The following is a 24,314-nucleotide window of genomic DNA, read 5'->3' on the forward strand; positions in this document are numbered from 1 at the left end:
ATCAAACGCTTGCAGTCTAATTTTCTCAGCCTTTGTAGCCGTATTGAATGTGGTCGAATATTTTTTCAAGAAGATGAATGATAGGGATCCCGATACTCTAAACGAATTAAGTATGCAATGAAAACAATAAGCCTGATTATTAATATATGAACGAATAATATTTTAATTACTTCTCTTAGAAATGTCACAAGGATATCAAGTGAAAAACACTTGGATACTTGGAAAGGACTACTATCGCTTAGATGGAAAAACGCCGAAATTGATTCGCCATGCGATGATTGAACAATTTAACTCGCTTTCCAATAAGCGTGCACGTGTTTTTTTGATATCCTCAAGAGCTGGTGGACAGGGCATTAATTTAACCGGTGCTAATAGAGTTATCATACTTGACACGTCATGGAATCCATCTAATGATCAGCAAAATATTTTTCGAGTATTCCGCCTGGGTCAAAAGAAAAATTGCTACATCTATCGGTTGATTGCTATGGTATGATCTCAATACGAATGTGTACATATCGGATTTCGCAAATTATCTACATACATAAAATTTTTTATGAATATCCAGGGCACTATGGAAGAAAAAGTTTATTCGAGATCGGTAACTAAACAAGCTATGAGCTTCAGAGTTGTCGATGAACAACAAATCGATCGACATTATAGTATGGCAGAACTAACTGAATTATATAGGTAAAATATTACTTGGCAACAAAAAAAAACAGATATTGAGACTAAAAAATTTTACAGCTTAGCAATACCAGACTATGAAAATAGGCCTATGCCCGATTGTCCACAGGATAGCATTTTAGCCAGTTTAATTTTAAATTATCCGCAGTTGGTATATAAATATCACGAACATGATAGTCTACTAGAAAACAAAGTAGAGCAAGAGCTGAGCGAGCAAGAGAAGCAGGATGCTTGGGCTGCATATGAGCGAGATCAACAATTGAATTCAGGTATAATGTTAATTCAATGTTACCAATGTTTTGCATAAAGTAAAAAGTGATATTTTCTTGCAGAAATTCGTGAAATGCCAAACCCGGATGAGTGAGTAATGAAGCATTTGTTTACATACTAATGTATAAACCTGAATATTTAGAAAAATTTTTCATTTGAATCATTTGATAATCGTTATTTGTACGATATATATTTTTCGATCATATTTTATCGCTGTTTTATAATTTTTTTCTGGCTAAGAATAGTTGATATGTAGATGTTCTAACTAATCGGTTGTTGTTGTTGTTGTTGTAGCAGCATACAAATTCCCCAAAGACTTTTTGGGGAGTGTTGCTGGAGTGACAGTCCTTGGCCAGATATAAATCTGGGTCGTTCCGATTACGTAGACCCGACTGTCGGTCTTTATTATTGCTTACAGTTTTTCCATTAATCTTGATATAATCTAAGATAACTATTATTAGAAAAAGGAAACAAATCTATAACAATTTTCGGAGAAAAAGCAGTCTAGTATGTTCGTTAAATTACGGTTTCTTTTTTTAAATTTAAAACATAATGTTCTTAGATTAAATGTTACTGGATTTTCATTAGTTTAAATAACATTCGATCATACGTATAAGAAACTCCTACCGAATCTGTTAGTCGATGCAATACAATTCAATTAAATACTTAACTTTCATTTTTTAAATACATGCATGTAAAGACATCAAAACATACATAAGGAGTGTTCTCGTATTCTTCAGTAAAAATTTGCCTTCAGGAAAAATTTTGAGAATTTGGCAGCATTCGCTCTCTGAGAGAAACAAAAATCTACAGAAGTACGAGGACACAAAACTCGCAAAGAACGAAACAGCTGATCACTTTCCCAGTAGCCACAGGTGGTCCATTTGTTTATTTACTTTTTGCTGGTACATTGTCCCCTATTTGGTGTTTTTTATACCCGAGCGCAATTGTGCACAAGGGTATTATAACTTTGTTCACGTAACGGTTGTTTATAACAGCTAAAACGAATCGAGATATATATAGACAAATGTGTACATAAATGGTCAGAATGAAAATGGAAGTCGATTAAGCCATGTCGTCCGTCGGTCCGTGTACACGATACCTCAAGCAAAAATTAAGATATCTCAACGAAATTTGGTATGTAGATTGCTCTTTAACCAAGGTAGGTTGGTAGGCGAAATCGGACCGTTGTTGTTGTTGTTGTAGCGGCTACAATAACCCCGCCCAGATCGGTTAATCCCTCAATCTCTCTCTACTAACGGCAGCCCTAGGAAGCGTGCAGCCTCGACGGGATCTGTCCATAGGGACAGGGGCGTTAGCGTGGTGGGATTTAGAGGGCATACGAAGAGATGCTTCGTTTAATCTGCTCAGGTATGAGTTCAACCTGCTGCAGTAACCAGAGCGCAGTTGGACTATTGTGGTCCGAGTCTCCCGAGGCAGACGAAGTTCTGTCTCGTCCAGGTCTGGTGGTTGTGTGCTCAGAACGGCATTCACAGGTCGGGAGTCTACATAACTCGAGACTGCCTCTCTGTGAATGCCGTTCAAGGCCTGTCGTTAAGCTGTCATGTCCAGATGTTGTTTGATGAACCTCTGGACTTCGTCCGTCAGTTTGTAGCCAGGAACTGCTTGCAGAGCATTATGTTATGCTCCTTAACAGGGAGCATGTGGACCTCCTCCTGCAGGCGGTGTTGCGGCGACATCAAGAGGCATCTTGTCGCTGTCCTAAGTGCCGTGTTCTGGCAAGTCTGCAGCTTCATCCAATGCGTCCTGTTGTTGTTGGTGTTGTAGCGGCTACTAAGCCCCGTTCGGTGCGGTTCAGCCATCAACGCTGTCGTCAATTCAATCAGCTAGGGGGAGGCCCAGGAAGTGTGCTACTTCCACAGAGGCTGTCCATAGGGACAGGGGCGTTAGCTGAGTGGGGTTCTCAGGGCATGTGAAGAGGTGCCGGGAATCATGTGGCGACTCTCCACATGCCGGGCGTTGGTTGGGCACATCCTCGCTGATTCTGCTCAAGTAGGAGTTGAGCCTGCTGCAATAGCCAGAGCGAAGTTGGGCTTTGTAGTGCGGGTCTCCCGAGACAGACAAAGTTCTGTCCCGTCCACGTCCGGTGGTTGTGTGCCTAGAACGGCATTCACAGGGCGGGAGTCCACATAACGTGAGACTGATTCCCTGTGAATGCCGTTCAGGGCCTGTCGGTAGGTTGACGGGTCCAGAGGTTGTTGATAAACCTCTGGACCTCGTCCGTCAGTTCGTAAAGATGCCTCCTGACGTGCCGTGGCGAGGGCTCTTCCGCGAGCAGCTGTCCGCTGGGATGGCCACGTCTGTGGCTCCCAGCAAGAAACTACTTGCAGAGCATTATGTTATGATCCTTTACTGGGAGCATCTGGGCCTCGTCATGTAGGTGGTGTTGCGGCGCCATCAGGAGGCATCCTATCGCAGTTCGTAATGCCGTGTTTTGGCAGGTCTGTAGCTTCATCCACTGCGTCCTGCTAGTCCCCGGCGACCATACGGGCACTGCATAGTTTAGAACCGGCCGGTCAATTGCCTTGTATGTTGCCAACAACGTTTCTTTATCTTTGCCCCAAGTGCTGCCGGCCAGCGACTTGAGGACATTGTTGCGCTTCTGTACTTTGTTGACAATTGCGGTTGTATGCGCCGAGAAGGAGAGCAGACTGTCGAAGGTAACTCCGAGGATTTTCGCGTTATTCACCGTCGGTATTGTTACGCCATCAACGTGAATACCCAGTGGCAGTCTGACCTCCTTCATCCAGGTGGTGAAAAGGGTTGCCGAGGATTTCGCAGGGGATAGGGCAAGGCTCCTTACAGTGAAGAAGCGAGAAAGTTCGGAGAGGTAACCGTTTACTTTCGAGCATAAGTCATCAATTCCATTCCCAGACGCCATGAACGAACAATCGTCAGCATAGGAGACTAAATTAACACCCTCTGGGGGCTGAGGAAGCTTTGAGATGTAATAATTAAACAGTAGCGGGGACAGGACACCACCCTGTGGTACCCCCTGTTTAATTTTACGTGGCTTGCTAGTTTTGTCTCTGAAAATTACTGACGAGTGTCGACCACTCAGGTAATTCCCCGACCACCGTTTGAGTCCCTGTGGGAGTTAGGAGGCCTCTATATCTTCTAGTAGCGTTGAATGACTGACAGTGTCGAACGCCTTGGACAGGTCCAACGCTACTAGAATAGTTCTCTCACAGGGGCGGTTTCGGTTTAGGCCACGAGTTATCTGAGTGTTTATGGCGTTAAGTGCTGTTGTTGTGCTATGCACTTTACGGAACCCATGTTGATGCTTTGCTGGGGTCAGGCGGTTCGTAAAGTACGGGAGCAGCAGGGCCTCGAGTGTCTTCGCTACCGGGGAAAGGAGAGTTATCGGGCGATAGGACTCTCCTTTGTGGGCTGGTTTCGCCGATTTGAGCAGTGGGACTACTCTCCCCATTTTCCAGATGTCTGGAATGACGAGAGTGGCCATAGACAGGTTGAGGACCTCCGTTAAGTACGCTACTCCCGCAGGACCCAAATTTTTCAGCATCAACATGCATATTCCGTCGGGTCCAATGGCTTTGGAGGCTTTCGCCTTCCCGATGGCTACCCTTACCTCACCGCTGGTGAAAACAAGAGGCGCACTAGGTTTTGGCATTTTGTGCAGCCTTCTGGTCACTCGACGTTTGGCTTTATCCACCGCAGGATGCAGAATGAACTGCCGGCTAAGATAGCTCGCGCATCTCTCCGGGTCCGACGAAGCGTGGTCACCAAAGTCTATCTCGACTCTGTCGTCGCGCTTCGTCGGGTTGGACAACGACCTCAGGGTTGACCAAAGTTTGCTCACACCAGAGGCGAAGTTGCAGGTCTTCAAATGCTCTTCCCATTTCTTCCGCTTATGTACGTTCACAAGTTGCCGAATCTCCGAATTGAGATCCCTAATACGGGGATTTCCGGGATCGGCCTGACGAAAGTTGTCGCGCTCATCAGCTAGAACAGCCGCTTCGGCAGGAAAATTCGGACGTGGATCCTTAATACATCCTGCTGGGATGAAGCGAGCTGCAGCAGCGGTGACAACCCTGCGGAACTTACGTTCACCTACATGAACGTCCGTGAAGCCTTTCCAGTCAGCTTTGGAATCGAGATGACTATGGGCAGATGGTCTGATGCTAGAGTCAGCATAGGTCGCCATGATACGCTGTTTATCAGACCAGCGCTGACAATTGTTAGATCTGGCGAGCTGCAGCAGCTGCCCATAATCCTGGTGGGTGCGTCGTCGCTCATTGTGCAGAATGTCGAATCGTCTATCTGCTCAGCCAGATGTATTCCCCTACGATCATTTGACCAACTACCATACGGTTTTCACCACTGAGTAGCGCACCTATTTCAGGGTGATATCCTGCCGGGCCGCTGGTGACAGGGGGTATGTACACGTTAAATATTTCGAGCTCAACATCGCCTGACCGGATAGCAATACCCTGACATTCTAGGATGGAATCCCTGCGGTCGATGTCTGCTTCAGTGAGACGATACTGCACGGTGTGGTGCGTGATGAACGCTAAACCTCCACCATTATCTCGCTCGCGATCTCGACGGTGCACGTTGTATCCGGCGGAATTCAACAGGGTTCAATTGCCGTGCAACTTCGTCTCTTGGGCCGCAGCTATTAATATTCCATGCCTTCCCATAGAGACAGTTATCTCCTCGATCTTGCTCTGGAGTCCGTTACAGTTGAATTGTAGCACCTTTGTGTGCCTTGGGAGACCGATTGTGATGTGTGGTGTTAAAGAGTTGTGTTGCCTGCCGGCCCCCCGCTGTACGTGCTGTAAAAGGGGGTGCTGCCTTGTGGTGGTGGCTGGCGGCGTCGCGGGGGAGGGATGCGACGGGGCAGCACAGCAGGGGCCCACATAGTCACTCGTCCAATCTCGCGTGTTGCAAAGTCCTGAGCACGCCCTAAAGAGGCACCAGCCGAGGCAAGAGTTGCACTTGACTGATCTCACGTTATGGTATATTCTGGACTGACAAACAGAGCAGATTGTCGGAGGGACTAGGAGTTGCCGGCGGCGGTGTGTGGGTACTATTGTGTTTGTTTGTGTGTCTATTGTTGTGTTGTGTTGGGGTGTGGGTATGTTGATTGTGTGATGCCCAGGCGGGTGGTGGTTTGCCGTGGAGGCGATCCGGTTCGCACAGCATGAGGCCACGAACGACGTGGTCCATTGCCGGTGCATACGTAGGCCCGAGCAGTTACGGAGGTGACTCCACCCGTCACAGGCATTTCACCTGACCGAGGTGGAGTTTGTATGTAGTCGTCTCTGTCATACCCAGCAGGTGTAGATTTCTGGCCCTGGGTTTGACTCTATGCCAGCCCTGAGCAGAAGGGTGCGGAGAAGGTGTAGCCCTAGAATCGAGCAACGTTTGATGGATTTCGCCGACCTAAACGGGGTTAGATCGTCGAAACAACAGCCCTTGCTCGGGTAAAACCCGAGTCATTCCGGTACGTAGAACTGGCTGTCGTGGGAATGTACTAGTCCCCGGTGACCACACGGGCGCAGCGTAGTTCAGAACCGGCCGGCCAACTGCCTTGTACGTTGCCAGCAACGTTTCTTTGTCTTTGTCCCAGGTGCTGCCGGCTAGCGACTTAAGGACCTTGTTGCGGCTTTGTACTTTGTTGACAATTGCGGTTGTATGCGCCGAGAAGGAGAGCAGACTATCGAATGTTACTCCGAGTATCTTCGGGTTGTTCACCGCCGGAAAACGGGCCGTAATCACGCCCACTTCCTATATAACGGTAGTTTTCAGAAATACCAAAAACTGCGATATTTTAGTAACTACTGAAGCTTATTTACTAAAAATTGATATTTACAATGATTTTTAAACTTAAAATAAGTATATTATAAATTTTTGGAAAATGGGCGTAGCCACGCCCACTTATGATGACATGTGTATATCTTGGTAACCGCTACATCAATTTCTCCCAAACTTGGCACAGTTTTTAACCTTGGTACAACGTAGCAAACGGCTGAATATTTTTTAAAATCGGATATATAACGGGAATTTAGACAAATACGAAATCTTCGATAAATCAGTAAATACACTTATGACAAGGTACATAAAAGCAAAACCTTAAAAATTATTGAATTTGGACTAAAATTACTCCCACTTTTCATATAACGGTAAATTCCAGAAATTCTTTGGACTTCGATATTTCGAAATTTAAGGACGCTAATTTACGCAAAATTGATACTAACAACAATCCCTTGAAATAAGTAACATTATTATAGAATTTTGGAAAGTGGGCATGGTACCACCTACATCTGACCATATAAGTTTATCTCATTAAGTATAACTGAACATACTATCGAAATTGTTAGAAATAGGGGTAAAACCACTCTTCTTACCATGTAATGGTAGTTTTTAGAAGGGTGCAAAACTGTATTTAATACTTGCGCCGGGCATTTAATGTTCGGCTCCACCCGAACTTAGACTTTTTTTACTTGTTACAAATGAATACTTTTGAATAATGAATAATGAGTTATTTTTCGCAAAATTATTTTTGAGACCGCTATAACGCTTACAAAAATAAGATATTCTCCTCCAAATGCTCAATAAAACAATTCCAGACAACGTCACTCTGTAACTAAAAGTTTGTTTGACCGATCACAGAATTATGTTGTCCACAATTTTTTATAGAGAGTTAGTTCAGTCCAATAAAAAATGTCCGATCAACGCCACTCTGCAACTAGCAAAAACAAATCTTCACACATTTACCAATCGCGAGATTTGGCTTCGATAGTGTGAAACACACTTATGGGCTGTTTTTGCTTACGCGTAAAATCACATTTAGCGCATTTAGCTCTAAATGCTACTCTAAATGCACAAATTTTCGGTTATAGTTAAAACAGTTCAAGATTCTGTTTTTCAATTTGTTGTTTAATTTTTTTTTTCTTTTTTGAGTAGATTTATTTAGCATGCTTTCTTCTCCGTGCGAATTCATCGTGGTAGATACGGATCTGAATAAGCGACTGGAACACGGCTTTTTGTCAAAAGCATACAATTTCGAATTCGCGTAAATGTGCATTTGGTAAAAGCGATAGCATGAATGCTCTTCGAATATATATGTTCGAAAGTGCTAAATGTTGCATTTTAAATGCAGTAAAAACGCTGCATTACATGTTGTTGCTGTGGCTAAGTGCGTAGAGATGCTTGCTGCCATTTGTTAGCTTTCAGGAGGGTCCGGAGAGGAATATCATTAGGAGGAACGTATTATCTTATTTATTACGAAAAAGTATCTGTGAAGTGCCGACCGAAATCATTGGCAAACGCAAAAATCTCCAAAAATAAATCTGTTTGACGTAAACAAACGGTTGTTTGGCGCAAAATCATATGTGTTTTAGCATAAAACAATGAGGATATGGTTTATTTTTTCTCAGTGTACTAGCATTAAATAAAAAATTAGCAATGACCGCTGGTTTAGCGGTACGCAGTGCGCGCTTCCACTGAAGGGCCTGGGTCCAAGCCCTGATCAAAGCAACATCGCAAAAAAAAATTAGAAAAAGCGTCGCCCCTCGGCAGGCAATGGCAAACCTCCGAATGTATTCCTGCCATGAAAAACAGCTTCTCATAAAAATACAATCGCCGTTCGGAGGCGGCGTAAAACTGTAGGTCCCTCCCGTTTGTGTGATAACATCAAGGTGCACGCCACAAATCGGGGGAGAAGCTTGGTCAAACACTAACATATGTGTAAGCGCCAATCTATTATTAATTCAAAAAACCCATATTTTCTTTTGTTGGTTAGATCTAATATGACGTTATCGGAAAAAAAATTTTAGTTTAAAAAATGTGTATAGTTTTTGCTATATATTTTTTTCTAATCTCAGCTGCTTCAAATAAAATCTTTTTCCTTTAAATATAAGCTTATATTTGTATTTATTTGAAAGGACACTAGCACAAGTATATTACTAATATTAGGCTAGATATAAAGTTGAAAAAATAACGTAACGTACAAGCTTAAACAAAAAATTGCAAGAATGCATTTTTCATCTACGTACTTGCATATCATTATTGCTATTTCCTTTATATAGTTGTTATATTCTTCAGATGTGCTCCGTCTAATAATATTTCACAGCAAAATGTTTAAAACAGCAATTTTTCCAGTCGATGCTGCTTTTCAAGCATGGAAAAGCACGGCAAAACACACCTTTTCTAATAAAAAAGCCCATTATTCCAAAAATACAAAAAAGTGCAAGATGATTCTCTGCCCACAAACTCTAAATTGAACATTTTTATTGCCTGCAAAGCTTGAAGACCGCCAAATGAATCCAATTTTTAAAAGCTCTACTTCAAGTGGAATATTATTACCCAAATAAGAGTCCATTTTGAAAATGAGTTTTATTTTATGTAGCAAGCTATGTGTTAGTTTTCTTTTTTGTTAATTACACAAATATTCATTTCCTTTCTCTTTTTTGAAGTATCTTTCGCACTCGAAGAGTCATAATGGCTGCGTTTCTTTATACATTCCGGATAATCCCATTTCACAGCCGGAATAAACAGAATGCGTTTGAAATATACGTTAACATATCATCAGGAACGTTCTACAGAATAAGTAAACAAAAAAGTTTATTCCAAACGTTCAGAATGAATAAAGAAATGCAGCCACCATTTCGAACTACAATACTGACTACGAAAGAAATAAATTTTTAAACTTTTAGTACAAATGTCAACTTCAACAGCTGATATCTCAATGGGAAAACTCTTTAAGAAAATAATGAGTATGTACTTTTTTACTCTGGAGAATTAGTTTAGTGAAGGGACAAAAAAATCGATTTATCGATACTCTAAAAAATGACTTTTGGCCAGCAAATAGTAACTGCCAGACCATAGTGCAGGGTTTTAGTCTAGTAGTCAAAGTTCAAAAGAGGCATATTACATTTCAAAAAGAGTAAGAGTTTAGTTTCCCGCCAATCGAGATGATTTTCACCGAGATAAGCTCGTTTTTCTTTAAGAGCTTTAATTTCACATTTTCTAATGTCTCCAGATTCTACATTTGAGCCTTCGCTTTCACTGGAGGAATCTAATATTATTTCTATGTTGCTTAAAAGACTTAGCAGTACTTGTTAAAGGTCCATCAATTTGCTTGATAAACTACTTAACCGTTTATCGCCTGAAGCTAAAAGCCGGTTATTGTCCGCATCCTGGTTAGACAGGCTTAGAGCCATTTCAACAATATTAGAGTGGAATCTGCCCATGTAAACATTCGCATACGCAAAACATTCGTATCATTTGATGCGAATGCGAATGTTGAATGCGAATCATTCGCATAACGAATGCGAATGCAAATATTCGCAACATCCCTGATCCCAAACGCAAAAACTTCGTTCTATTTATAATTTAATTGTCTCAGGTCATGGGCTGTAAATATACAAACACGATAACTTATTATTAACTTTAAATTATTACAAACATACATTAAACACAACTTACACTCTTGATTGTGCCTGGTGGACTGATTAGGCGTACAGAAATAAAAGTTAAAGAAGTGAAATTTTAGGCAAATGAATATAAACATAAGAAGTAAACAATTAAAAATGCCGTAATTGTAAACAGAAAACATACAAACAACAATACACGGAACATTTAGCAGTAAGACAATATGTATATGTACAAGCATATGTACATGTAAAAGCACAGCATTTTATTGTTATTTTATGAAGGTATGTTGGGGAAACGGAAGGAATGTTGATTATGGAAGGCTTGGAAGGTTGAGGATTGTTGTTGTCGATTTAACACCAAATTGCGATACACATGTGCACAATTGTCTGTGTCCGTTTTAAAGTTTATCCTTCTCTCATTAGGGGTGTTCGTAATGTGTAATATTTCCAAAATATAGCGTTTATTATAGTTCTTTTCTTCTTGTAGAATGGCAACATTATCGAAATCGGGATAGTGTCCCGTATCCCTACAGTGTGCTGACACGGCCGTCTTATTGTCAGTTGAGCTGTTCCTTAACTTTATATTTGATTTGTGTGCGGAAATCCTTGTCTTAAGTTTAGTTTTAGTTGTCCCCACATATACTTTGTCCCATAAGTGGGACCCGTCGCCATTACATGAGATTTTGTATATCAAAATGTAATGTCATTTTGCTCTCTCAATATCCCATACTTTTGGGGTACCATAACATAATAACTGTGATAGTTTGCTTAAATTTTGGATAATTTTCCATACGAGAACACTGCTATTCAATACTCTTCTTAGCTAAATAATTTCTATAAAGTTTGCATATTACATAAAATAGTTGGTTTTTAATTCAGTTGTACTTAATTTTTTATTTCAGCTTACAAAACAATGTTTCAGCTCCTAAATTTCCATCATATTTGGGTTCTTCTTTATCTGCTTTCAATGTAAGTATAATTCAAGTTATTCAACATATTTTATCTTTGTATGTAATACTTTCATATCAATAGGACAGTATCTTGTATTTATCTCATTAAGCCCAAAGCTAACTCATTTTCTTTTATTGCATTTTACAGCAAATGTCAGCTCTTTTCAATTACGGAAATTACACTCCAGGTTCGCTATCGTCCTACCTACCATATCTCTCTCATTTGGGAAACTATACCGCCTCCAATCAACAATATTTAGAGATGGGGAAAAGAATTGCGGAGGGTGCATTTGGTTTTCCTGATATAAGCACCTCGCTAAGTAGTGCGGCATTCACTTCGCCGTTTGCGCAAAATCTTCCAAAATCCGTTTCTACTAATCCACGTATTCCAGACTTGCCCATGCATAGCAATGCAATGCACCCAAACCCACTTAGCGCTTTGGGAGACTTGAGCATGTATGCATTGAATGCTGCCAACAATCATATGCCCCACAATATGAATCCAGTTACATTGCCGCAACGACAACATAGCTCACCCACATACCCTGCATCAACTCCTTCACCTGCAAATAATTTACCGGCAAATTTCGACTATCAAATGTACGAGAACAGTTTAAAAAGTCTCGTCAATTATAGGCATGACTTTTCTGGAAATGGAAATCCTTTGACGAAATCGAAAGCCGGTACTGCGCCTATGAATCAATTTAGGAACCCACTTTATCCTCCCACCGCCAATGCCAATTTTGACAGAAATGCGCTTTCCGCACTAAACAGTCCTTCGCCAAAAGCTGAACAGCAGCAGCCACATAAACAGCACCCTGATAAAGCACCCGCAAAAGTATCCTCAGACATATCAGTACCCACAAACGGAAGTACACGAAACGATACTAACTCAAATAAAATCAATTTTACTGTGAGCAATTCTAGTGGAGCAAGAAGCTCCCCTCTGCCACAAGCTGGTTTAAAGCGTCCTTTGCCCACCGATGTGGCAACGAATTTAGCCGAAGACCGGTTAACACCAAATTCAAAATCCACAAAAGATGCTCAACATAGCGGCATGCCAAATCTTCAATCTTATAAAAGCACAACCAGTAGCAGTAGCATTTTTTCGAGCAAAAGTACTGGTGGAAAAACGGCAAGTGATAATATTAGCGGTAACTCTGGAATGCAAATTATACCCACCACCAGCCCACCTGGCTCAACGAGCGTCACAAAACAATTCAGTGAAATATCACCAAGTATTTCACTAACTGCTCTGAGTAACACAAATACCAGTAGTAGTGTTAACAAGTCTACTTTTAATCAGTCAAAGACTCAATCAAAGAATCCCTCCAATAATAAAAGTGCACCGAGTACTAATTCGGGACCCGAATCAAGTTCATCATCTTTTGCAGCAAGTAAATTTTTCGAGATGAGCAAAAAACCAGGAAATCGTTACGTTTCTGCAAAACCAACACTTTCAGCGACAAAGGCAAAGTCGTCTTCATCCTCAGAATCGATTTTGCGGTCAGCAACACCTACTCCCGCGCAAAAGGCTTCTTATCAACAAAGCACCAGCGATCTTGGATCAAAATTATTGTCATCAATCACGACAAAAAGCAAGAATATTGTGCATAAAAAGCCTCAAAATCTCTCAATGCAACACCCAAAAACTATTACGCAGGCACGTCCGCCGTCAACAGTTACCACAGTAAAAGATCAAAATGGTACACCTAAACCTACTACATCTAAATTGGTAACACAAACACAAAATGATGCAAAAAAAGCTGCAATATCCGCAATGGAAAAGAGACTATCCCCCATCATTACATCGCAATCGTCAGGGGGTCAAACACAAAAAACACCCTCTGGTTCTAGCACGCTTAAAATACAACCCAGTCAAATGAAACAATCTGCATCTTCGTCAAATGATAACATGTTAACATACATTCTAGAGACGTGTATTAATCAGAAAAAGCTTGCCATTGGTGCTCCCACGAAAAGGTTAGTAGATATGTAATTTTAATGAGTAAAGAAGCCAAAATTTTTGCGAACTCTTAAAATATGTATGCAATTGTTTGTGCATTTCTGAAAATGCTGTTATACAGGTGGGTGGGAATATGTAGTTATTTGCCGATTTGATTGTATCATCTTGATAAGTGAGACCCGAAGCAATGTGCATTCTAAATTTGGTAGAGGTCAGCAAAGCGGTAATTGAGGTACATAATTTTTTTCCCAAGTGGGTGCCACGCATAGTTTACCAAATTTTTTAAGAATATAGCTTCTTATTGAAACATTACTATCATAAATTTTATATGGGTTAAAAATATATGTTAGTGATTTCAAGCAACCATAAAACAATTTTAATGTATGATCAAAAAGTAGCTAGATAGATTGCAGAGGTGTTAAAGAATGCAGTCATCGTGACTTTAAATCGTTACAGTCACATTCACTGACTAACACTTTTTAACTGCAGCCAATCAATCACATGTTTGACTAAAGACTACAAAGTTGGAGTCTCTTCTGTTATTCATAACTAATTAATCATTTTTGCAGTCTGAGGTGAATAATGAAATTCTATAGCAATCTTTGCGTGCACAGCTTGATATAATTATAATGCTTATTTGTTTAGAAAATAAATGAGTATACAAAAAGCTTAATTAAAACTCCAGTGGTATACAAATATTTTGAAAATGTCAATGAATTCCAATATGTGGGTAAAAATTCCTGAAGTGGCCCCCTCAATTTTCACAAAGTAACGAATATTGCAATAAGTGTTTGCATTTCTTAGTTTGAGTATCCACAAATACATCAGCAAAATATTTCGCCAGTATTCGATTTTTTTATATATATATTTTTTAATTTAATATTTGTGGACCTTATTTTTGTAATAATTATTGCGACCAAAGTTTTCATGCGATTTTCATGAAACTTTGTGAGTATGTAAAGAAAATAGTTTTCTCAAAGATGGCAAAAAATTTTTTTAACAGTTTTTATTTTTTTAAACTTTCTTAAAACTTTATTTTTTTTTTTAATAATTTTTTTTTTTTAATTTCTCGCTGTGATTTTTATCGCGTTTAGGTGTCAAAATGTTACTTTCAATATTTTTTGCTAATGTACTAAAAAAAAAATTTTAGTAACCATATGGCTCTTTAGATATTAAATTGTTTAGCACATGCCAACCACTATTTATGTACTAATATCACACGTTTACGAAACCTATATATACCTAAGTTATTCGACATGCTGAACGCGAAAAAAAATCTTTACTTAACTCTTTAACGAATGATTTGAAATTTTTTGTTTGCTTCCAATAAATTTCAATTTCGATAACGTTGCTGTAACAGTGAGCAGAGCACTTTCGTGTCATTCGAGAGGTCCGAGTTCAATTCTCGGCAACGGAATTTGTTTTTATTTTTTAATAAAAATTTTTTCTTTTACTTAAGTTTTATTGTTTAAAAAATAAATATTTTTTACATTTTTTAATGTTGAGAAACTTTTATAATTAAGCTTTTTTCATTTTTTACTTCAATTTTCTCAAGTTTTTAGTTTTTCTTTTAAAAAAATATATTTTTTTTAAATTTCGTTTAGTTTTTAGAAAACGTATTGTTAACGATGAATAGAATAACGCTATCCCTCTAGTTGGCAGATCTTTCAATTAGTCATCCGAAATACAGAAAAGAGCTTTCAAGATAGTTGCCGGAATATAAAGACTTTTGCCTTTCGAAGGACTGAGATGAGATGAAAGACAGATGCCAGAATTGGCCTGTTAGTTTTTAGGTGTGCTCGTCCTTAATTTAAGTGACTTCTATCATTTTTTCAATTATTGTTGCTTTTCCACAATAAGTTTTCACTAAAAACGGCCTCAATTTCATAAAAATTGTTGAATATAATTGTTATAAGGCCATAAAATAACAAAAACAAATAACTTAAGGACGATCACACCTAAAAGTTAAACATTCTAATAATAGAAATATTAACAAAAACCAACAAAACCAACAACCACATGATCAAGTGAATTGCAGCGGAATAGCTGCGCTTGATTGTAGTTGGCTTAGCAAAGCGAAATAGTGGAAATAAGCAACAAGAATTAACAAAGCAAACTCAGCACAGTGCGTAGGCAACTGGCTGAGTTAGTGGTGATCGTCGGTTCGAATCCTACTGAAAGAAGTCTGATGAGGAAATGTGGTGATTTCCGAAATAGCTATCACTTCTACCATTTTTTCAAATTATTGTTGCTTTTCCACAATAAGTTTTCACTAAAAACGGCCCCAAGCTCATAAAAATTGTTGAATATAATTGTTATAAGGCCATAAAATAACAAAAATAACAAAAAGAAAGTTTCCCTTTCAAAACAATAAATTCTACAAATCAAAAGTAAATTAGATTAAAAAAGAAAAAAACTAAATAAAATTAATAATAATAATAATAGATTGGTGCTTACACATATGTTAGTGTTTGGCCGAGCTTCTCCTCCGATTTGTGGCGTGCGCCTTGATGTTGTCACTCAAAGCGGAGGAATCTACAGTTTTACGCCGACTCCGAACGGCGATTGTATTATTATGAGAAGCTGTTTTTCATGGCAGAAATACACTCGGACGTTTGCCATTGCCTGCCGAGGGACGACCGCTGTTAAGAAAAAACCTTTTTTCTATATTTTTGCAATGTTGCTTTGACCAAGGTTTGAACCCTGGTGCAGCGGAGTGGAAGCGCGCACTGCTTACCACTACACCACAGCGGCCGACTAAATAAAATTAGTTTTTAAAAATTTAACAAGAAAATAAAATAAATAAAAAAAGGAAAAGTAAAATTTTCCTGCCCTAGGATTCGAACTCGAATCTCCCGAATGGCACGCCTGTTCTCTGCTCACTCAGCCATTGCGACTGTTGAGGCTGTGCGCGCAAAAACAAATAAGTAATTATTTTTATATTTGATTTCAAACTGAACGAAAAAGTGAGTGATGCCTTAAAAAAAGGGCCGCAACTGGGGCATACTTAAATTTTAAATTTCATGATTTTTGGCTCTGAGAGGAAACATTAATTAACTGATTTAACGATCATTAGTTAAGTGCCCCTTAGAGCTAATTTAATGAACGTTTCTTAGTGCGGCTGTTAGTATTATTTATTGTGTTGAAACTCAGTTTTTCTTTCAGCAAAAATTTTAGTTCTTAATTTAAAAATCGGCCGATGTGGTGTAGTGGTAAGCAGTGCGCGCTTTCACTCATCAGCACCTGGGTTCAAGCCCTGGTCAAAGCAACATCGCAGAAAATATAGAAAATAGGTTTTTTCTTAACAGCGGTCGTCCCTCGGCAGGCAATGGCAAACCTCCGAGTGTATCTCTGCCATGAAAAACAGCTTCTCATAAAAATACAATCGCCGTTTGGAGTTGGCGTAAAACTGTAGGTCCCTCCTCTTTGTGTGGCAACATCAAGGCGCACGCCACAAGTCGGAGGAGAAGCTCGCCCAAACACTAACATATGTGTAAGTGCCAATCTATTATTATTATTAATTTAAAAATAACAAGTGATATTAAGTATATGATACTTGAGTAATACTCAATGAGCATATATGTACATAAATATTACTCTAAATAACTAAATAAAATTTCGAAAAACTTAAAAATATTAGTCATAATCAAAATCCGATGGGATGTTATCTGACAATTGCTCAGCAGTCGATTTTAGCATATTTGCAGCTTCAACGTCGAGATTAATTTTGTTTTATAGTTGTCTTTTTGAGCGATATATCGGATATAACAGGGTCGGAAGATAGGGGGGGTGAAATAACACAAACGGCAATAACGCAAAATTTGCTTTATTTCACTTTTAAATGGGAAATAATACCAAAATCTGAGTTTTGCTTTATTTCCAACAAAGGTTGCAAATAAAACAAATTTTGCCTTACTTCCCATTGCTTATTTATACTATTTGTAAAAAAAAAAAACAGTTCACTGACAGAAGGAAAAAGAACTTTGTTTATTCCAAAAATACAGTTAAACCACAGTATACAGTAAGCCAGCTATTGACAATATGCTTATTTGAAATTTAATACATGAAATATTGTGCATGCATAGGATTATTTTGTCGTTAACCCATAGGCAATGACGGGCGCAAAAGTACCCCCAAATGTTTGTTGATATATTTGAAATGTAAATTTTAACAGCGAAATTCGTAAAAAAAAATAATAAGACAAAAATATTGTTGATTACTACATGGGAGGTGGTTGTGGTTATAGACAGATTTCACCAAAATTTAATTCTAACCTAAATTATGCCAAAGGCAACTTCGGCACCGACTTTTAAAATATCTAAATTTTGTTCGAGTTAGCGTGTTTACAAACAGACACGACTGAACCAATTCATTTCGTCATTCTGAATATTTTGATAAATATGTATGTAAGAATATGTGTATGTACATTTTATACCGTTGAAAAACGGCCTTGCTTATCTGCATAAACCTTTCCTGCATTAGTTCGAGCGTCGATTTATAACTTTGGGTACATATTTCATAAAAACTTTGGAGGTGTCCACTGTAAGAGTGGTATATTAGAGAGTTCTACCTTTAAGCTAAGTAATACTTGTTTTACTGCCTAATTTATGGGTCAATTTTACAAAATCAGCCCACCATTATTCACTCAAAGTTGTGTTTGTAACCAGATATGACTTATGTAGGAACTGCATCCGGTTATAATCGCTTACGCTGCAAGTCTGATTTGCTAGGAATTTTGTTTTTCTCGTTGTTTTATTTTATGTTACTTGGAAATATTTTCCACTATAAGAAAATTTTGAAATTGGATTTCATTTGGGTTAAAGAAAACAACAACTGTGAAAAAATATCAACCAATACATTCAAATAAATTGTCAAATAAGCATATTTACATTTTTTGTTTTGCCTATCTGGACAGTATACAGTAACTGTGAGTTAAACCAAGGCACATTGAACAGGTAATATCAGTATAGCAGCTGATTTGATTTTTTTCAAATTATTTGTTCTCGAAAATGTCAAATATTTTACATTTCTTCTCACAAAAATTCTAAATTGTTAAAATCTATTTGCATGTGAAACATTTTACAAACAAAACCAGCGATTAAATAGCAGCTTTGGAAAGCTCGCCCAACTCAGCAGCACAACCGCTGATTACTGGGCCTGGCACAGGATGATGGATCAATGCTTCGAGAAGCGAACCAATTTACTAAGAAAGAAAGTTGCAACAATATTCATTTTTTCAATTTAATTTTTTACCTTTTTCGTATTTCGCATGGCACGCTTTGATGTAGAAGAAAAAAATCAGAACAGTTTTTGGCACCTTCGATACCAGAAGCAACAACAAAATACAGGCAAATGTTGTTTTTGCTCAAATGCTCTAAACCTGTTTGATAGGCCTTGAATTAAACAAAAAACGTGATATAATTCATATGAAGAAAGTAATATTCACAAAATATTTTTACTTATGAAAAGTCTAACAAAATATAGGAAAAGCATCGTCGCTAAAAACTGCCCCGCATATTTCTGTGTTCGTATGGAAAAGTAGCTTATGTCGAAAGGCCGGCTTTAGAATAATGCAACATTCCCTTTATTTTTTAAACGACAAGGAATTTTTTGATGAGACTTAAAAAGAATATTGACTTGCTAGTATCGGAACTATTTCTTGCACGTTTATTTTCTAAAAGTTGTTTAACGGCTTAGCGCCCGTAAGTCATTCGCAATCGTATGCTGCGAATGCCGATTTATACTAAAGCCAGCCTTTCGACATAAGCTACTTTTCCATACGAACACAGATTTATTTATTTATTTATTATTTGAAATACAGTCTACAAAGTGATTACTTTTTACAGACTAGTTAAAAATACGAAATAAGTCTAACTTAAAACTATACAAATTTGCGTTAAAGTTTAGAGAACCACAATATCGATTTGCTAGTCGCATAGACCTTTCTATCGGTTCGTTAAATGCATAGCTTGTTGTATGGGTATCTTCAGTAAATAATTTATTGTATCGAAGATCACGCGGTGGAATATATCGATTGAATAAACTTACTAATTGTGAACAGGTAACATTGCCGTTAATTATATTGAACGCAAACAAAATCGAAAAGCTAGTCCTTCTTTCATGCAAGGCCTGGAGACCTAGCAGCTTACGTCTACTAATATATGGTGGGAGACCATCAGGCCACCGAAGTTTATGTAATGCGACTTTTGTGAACACTCAATCATGGGATCATTAAAATCTCCAGAATTACGTCTGATAAAACCAATCATGACAAAAGATTTAGCACAAATATAATCAATGTGACTAGAGAAAGAAAGTCTAGAATCAAATATAACACCGAAATCTTTCATCTCGTAACAACGTTTTAGAGAGCAATTATTTAATTCATAATTAAATAAAGTGTTGTTAGTTTTTCTTGAATAAGTAACAACGCAACACTTGTTCATGTTTAAAAATAAGTTGTTGTATGTGCACCTCCTATTAAGGGCGTCTAGATCATATTGTAGATTGATACAATTAGCTTTTGAGTAATTATATTCAACCGCGGAAACGACAGCTTTATTATCGAAGCTGTAAAATTCAAAGTTTACAAGTAGCGAGTTATGGTGAAAGCTATTATCCAAGATAGGTGATAAGCATTCCGCGCATGAAATTCTCAGATCCGCAGAACCAAAAATAAGATCCAGGAATCTGCTGTTACTATTTGTATACGGGTTATATTGCTTAAAACCATATGAAAGCAAAGTACTTACGACTAGCAGATCGATATCTGTCTTAAGGCAAGTAGGTAAAAGGTTATTACATTCACCTACCCAAGATATGTATATTACATAGATTAAAATCACCTAAATAGATAATCTCAGTACTTGGCTTGGCATTGTTAATAATGCATACTAAATTATCTAAATGCGTTTGATATATAGTTATATCACTCCAGGGAGGAATGTAGGACAAAATATAAATAATGTACCTGTTGTCAGCGAACTTAACATTTATACAAATTTGCTTTATGTTGCCATCCGAAATATCTATGTTAACAAGTTCACTACGCAAAACAGCATTGGACATAGCGCTTTTGTATGAATTTTTTCTGCATGCTTTTTAATATGTTAAAAACATTGCTGGAAAACCTTAAAATTTTTGCATGGAACCATGTCGCAATAAACAGATGAAGTAATAAAACGGCTTTCTCGTTTTATTTTCTAACATTCGGCTGCCTTTTAGTTACATTTTATAGGCAAATTTTTAATTAAATCAATGGCACCTGGTAAATTCCACTATGGGTGGGATGCATGCAATAACACCATACACAATAACAGCCGCACTCAGAAACGTCCCTTAAATTAGCTCTAACGGGCACTTAACTAATGATCGTTAAATCTGTTAATTAATGTTTCCTCTCAGAGTTAAAAATTATGAAATAAAAAATTTAAGTATGGCCCCAGTTGCGGCCCTTCATTTTTGTGGCATCACTCACTTTTTTTCGTTCAGTTTGAAATAAAATATAAAAACAAGTATTTATACCATTTTGGGCGCATTGACTCAACAGACGCAATGGCTGAGCGAGCAGAGCACTGGCGTGCCATTCAAGAAATCCGAGTTCGAGTCCTAGCGCAGGAAAATTTTCTTTTGCCTTTTTTTTCTTGTTTAATTTTTATAAACTATCTTTATTGATTTTTTTTTGCTTTTTTGATCTAATTTTCTTTAGATTTATAGATTTTATTGCTTTAAAAAGGAAACAAATTTTTTTAAATTTTATTCTGGCATCTGTCTTTCAACTCACCTCAGTCTTTCGCGTGACAAAAGTCTTTATATTTCGGCAACTATCTTGAAAGCTCTTTTCTGTATTTCGAATGAGTAATTGAAAGATGTGCTAATAGTGTTATTATATTTATCGTTTAGCAATAAGTTTTCTAAAAACTAAACGAAATTAAAAAACATATCTTTTTAAAACAGGAAAAACTAAAAATTTGAGAAGCTGAAAGTAAAAGAAAAAAGATGAATTAAAAAAATGTATTAAAAAGAATTCCTTGCCGAGGATTGAACTCGGATCTCCTGAATAGCACGAAAGTGCTGTGCTCACTGGGCCGTTGCTACTATTACAACAACGTTATCGAAATTGAAATTTATTGAAAACAAACAAAAAATTTCAAAATCATTCGTTAAAAAGTTAAGTAAAGGGTTTAACTTTAATGTTCATTAAATGCCGTTAACGAATCATTAACTGACTCTGAGAGGGAATTTTTTTAAATCGTTACTGAGGGACACCTTAAGTAATTATTAAACGACTCTGAGTGCGGCTGTAATTCCCATTACTTGGACATTAAAAAGCAGTTTCAGAAGTGAACTAGTGTTATTTTATCATTTTTCCTTTTTCTAAACGGTTATAATGCCACCAGTACATAATTGCGAAAGGAGGGGAGGGGCGGGGGACGCGAGCGCGACGTCGAACGCGGCGGACTGCCGCGACGCCGGGCACTTTGAAAATTGTATACTTACAAATCCGTCCATTTAACTTGTTCATGTACTACTTTTTGTCAAATGTAACTGGGTGACTACATATGTGCACTATTTTGCTTTATTACTCAAATTGTTAAGTATAAAAGTTGGTCTTATTGCTCAACGAGAAATGAAATAAAGCAAATTTGTGTTAATTTCACATTAAATTGGGAAATAACACACATTTTCGTTATTGCCGTTTGTGTTATTTCCACGGGTACAAGAGTTAAATTTTTCAGGATCCACTTCATATTCACAAGATATCGTCTGGAGGATAATATGGAATCTGTGAGTGATTTCCTCGTCAACCCCTGTCATTTCTGCAGCTTTTTTGCAATTCCGAAAGAATACTCTCGCAGTATTCCCTGTATTAGTGGACCCATATCCGGGTTTGTGTTGGTCTACTAAAATGCCTAGTTCTGTCTTTAGTTTGTCTACAATCATTTGTTTCCTTGTTTCCATTTCTACTCTTCTTTCTCCCTTGCTTGCCAGCGTTTAATTTCCATTCTATATCCCAGCACTTGAAAAATCGGATCCACGAATGGAGAGTAAACCAAATCTATAATGCTCCGTTTTTGCTTGCATTTTTCGGCTTTTTCTAAGCAGTTCGTGTTTTTGGGTGTTACGCCACATATATAACAACTTTGTGTTGATTTTGTTTCTGTCAATGTGTGGCAAACCTTGTTATGAACCATCGTCAAAACATGTTTAAAGTTAATGGAGATTCTTTCATAAATGAAATTGTCTAACTCGTCCATTTGTGCCTGAATTTCGTTAGTTATGCTATGTGTCAACTCAGGAGTTTCTCTAGCGAAAACAAACTTAACTGCTCTACAAAATCGAGTGGAAGAAGGCACAGAATTTTGCCATAATATGTGCCTTTCATCATGATTATTACGCAAATGGATAGGAACAAGTAAGACAGTCACTACAGATGAATCACTTTTGCCTATGCTCGTCATTATACACGATTACCACAGAAACGAAAGTGAAAACGAGCTAGGCGATAGGAATCGCTTACCCTTTCGCTTCCAGAAGGCCTTATTTTAACATGGGCATGTCATTGGCGGTAAGCCCTTACCCGCAGCATTACCTTCAAACGAAGGGAGAACGCATGGATAAACAGAATCCAGAGAAGCGAACAAAGAATGCCTTACAGAGAAACTAATGTAGAATGCCTAGACAAGTACATACTTATTTATATAAAATTTAAATCAGAAAATGTCTTAAAAGATTAAAATTGATTAAAATTTCTATAAATCAGTTTTATACATACATATGTACAAGAAAGGTAACCCCGCCATTCGCGCCAACTACCGCGGGATCAGCCTTCTAAGCATAGGTTACAAGGTCTTATCGAGCGTATTGTGTGAAAGACTGAAGCCCGCCGTCAATGAACTGATTGGGCCTTATCAGTGTGGCTTTAGACCTGGCAAATCCACCATAGACCAGGTATTCACAATACGCCAAATCTGTGAAAAGACCCGCGAGAAAAGGATCGACACTCACCACCTATTTGTCGACTTTAAAGCCGCCTTTGACAGCACTAAAAGGAGTTGCTTATACGCCGCTATGTCTGAATTTGGCATCCCCTCAAAACTCATACGGCTGTGTAAAATGACGTTGAGCAATACCACCAGCTCCGTCAGAATTGGAAAAGACCTCTCCGAGCCGTTCGCCACAAAACGGGGTTTCAGACAGGGCGACTCCCTTTCATGTGACTTCTTTAATCTGATGTTGGAGAAGATAATAAGAGCTGCAGAACTGAACCGCTCAGGAACAATTTACTACAAGAGCGTGCAATTGCTGGCTTATGCCGATGACATCGACATCATCGGTAACAAAAACCGCGAAGTCTGTTCTGCCTTTTCCAAGTTGGATAGGGAAGCAAAGCACATGGGTCTGGTGGTAAACGAGGACAACACGAAGTATCTCCTGTCATCAAACAAACAGTCAGCACATTCGCGCCTTGGCACCCACGTCACTGATGACAGTTACAATTTCGAGAAAGTAGAGAATTTCGTTTACTTGGGAACCAGCATTAACACCGATAATAATGTCAGCATTGAAATCCAACGTAGAATCACTCTTGCCAACAAGTGCTACTTTGGACTGAGTAGGCAATTCAGGAGTAAAGTCCTCGACGTAAGAAAACCGCGCTCTATAAGTCACTCATCATGCCCGTGCTGGTATATGGCGCAGAAGCATGGACAATGACAACATCCGATGAGGCGGCTCTTGGAGCGTTGGCGACGGCGAGTACCGCAGACGATGGGACGATGAGCTGTATGAGCTTTACAACGATATGGACATAGTGCAGCGAATTAAAATTCAGCGGCTCCGCTGGCTTGGTCATGTCGTTCGAATGGACACCGACGCTCCAGCTCTGAAAGTATTCAACTCGGAACCCGCTGGTGGTAGCAGAGGAAGAGGGAGGCCCCCACTGCGATGGAAAGATCAGGTGGAGAAGGACTTAGCTTCACTTGGCGTTTCCAATTGGCGTCAGTTGGCACAGAGGAGAAA

At 38.6% G+C, this 24,314-nt stretch overlaps 1 protein-coding gene across 3 annotated transcripts in view; it reads left to right on the forward strand.

Annotated features, from left to right (window-relative positions):
- Positions 1-24,314, forward strand: part of LOC118735397 (transcriptional regulator ATRX-like) — a 101,676-nt gene that overhangs the window by 52,635 nt on the left and 24,727 nt on the right. For all 3 annotated transcript variants that reach the window (XM_036465118.1, XM_036465120.1, XM_036465119.1), the window contains 7 exons: positions 16-110; positions 180-487; positions 566-687; positions 745-953; positions 1,017-1,044; positions 11,279-11,345; positions 11,475-13,309. In XM_036465118.1, the coding sequence (XP_036321011.1) occupies positions 16-110; positions 180-487; positions 566-687; positions 745-953; positions 1,017-1,044; positions 11,279-11,345; positions 11,475-13,309 (2,664 nt within the window). The remainder of the gene's footprint in view (positions 1-15; positions 111-179; positions 488-565; positions 688-744; positions 954-1,016; positions 1,045-11,278; positions 11,346-11,474; positions 13,310-24,314) is intronic.

This window comes from Rhagoletis pomonella, unplaced genomic scaffold (assembly GCF_013731165.1).
Source record: "Rhagoletis pomonella isolate Grant_MI unplaced genomic scaffold, Rhpom_1.0 Rhpom_scaffold_00003, whole genome shotgun sequence".
NCBI lineage: Eukaryota > Metazoa > Arthropoda > Insecta > Diptera > Tephritidae > Rhagoletis > Rhagoletis pomonella.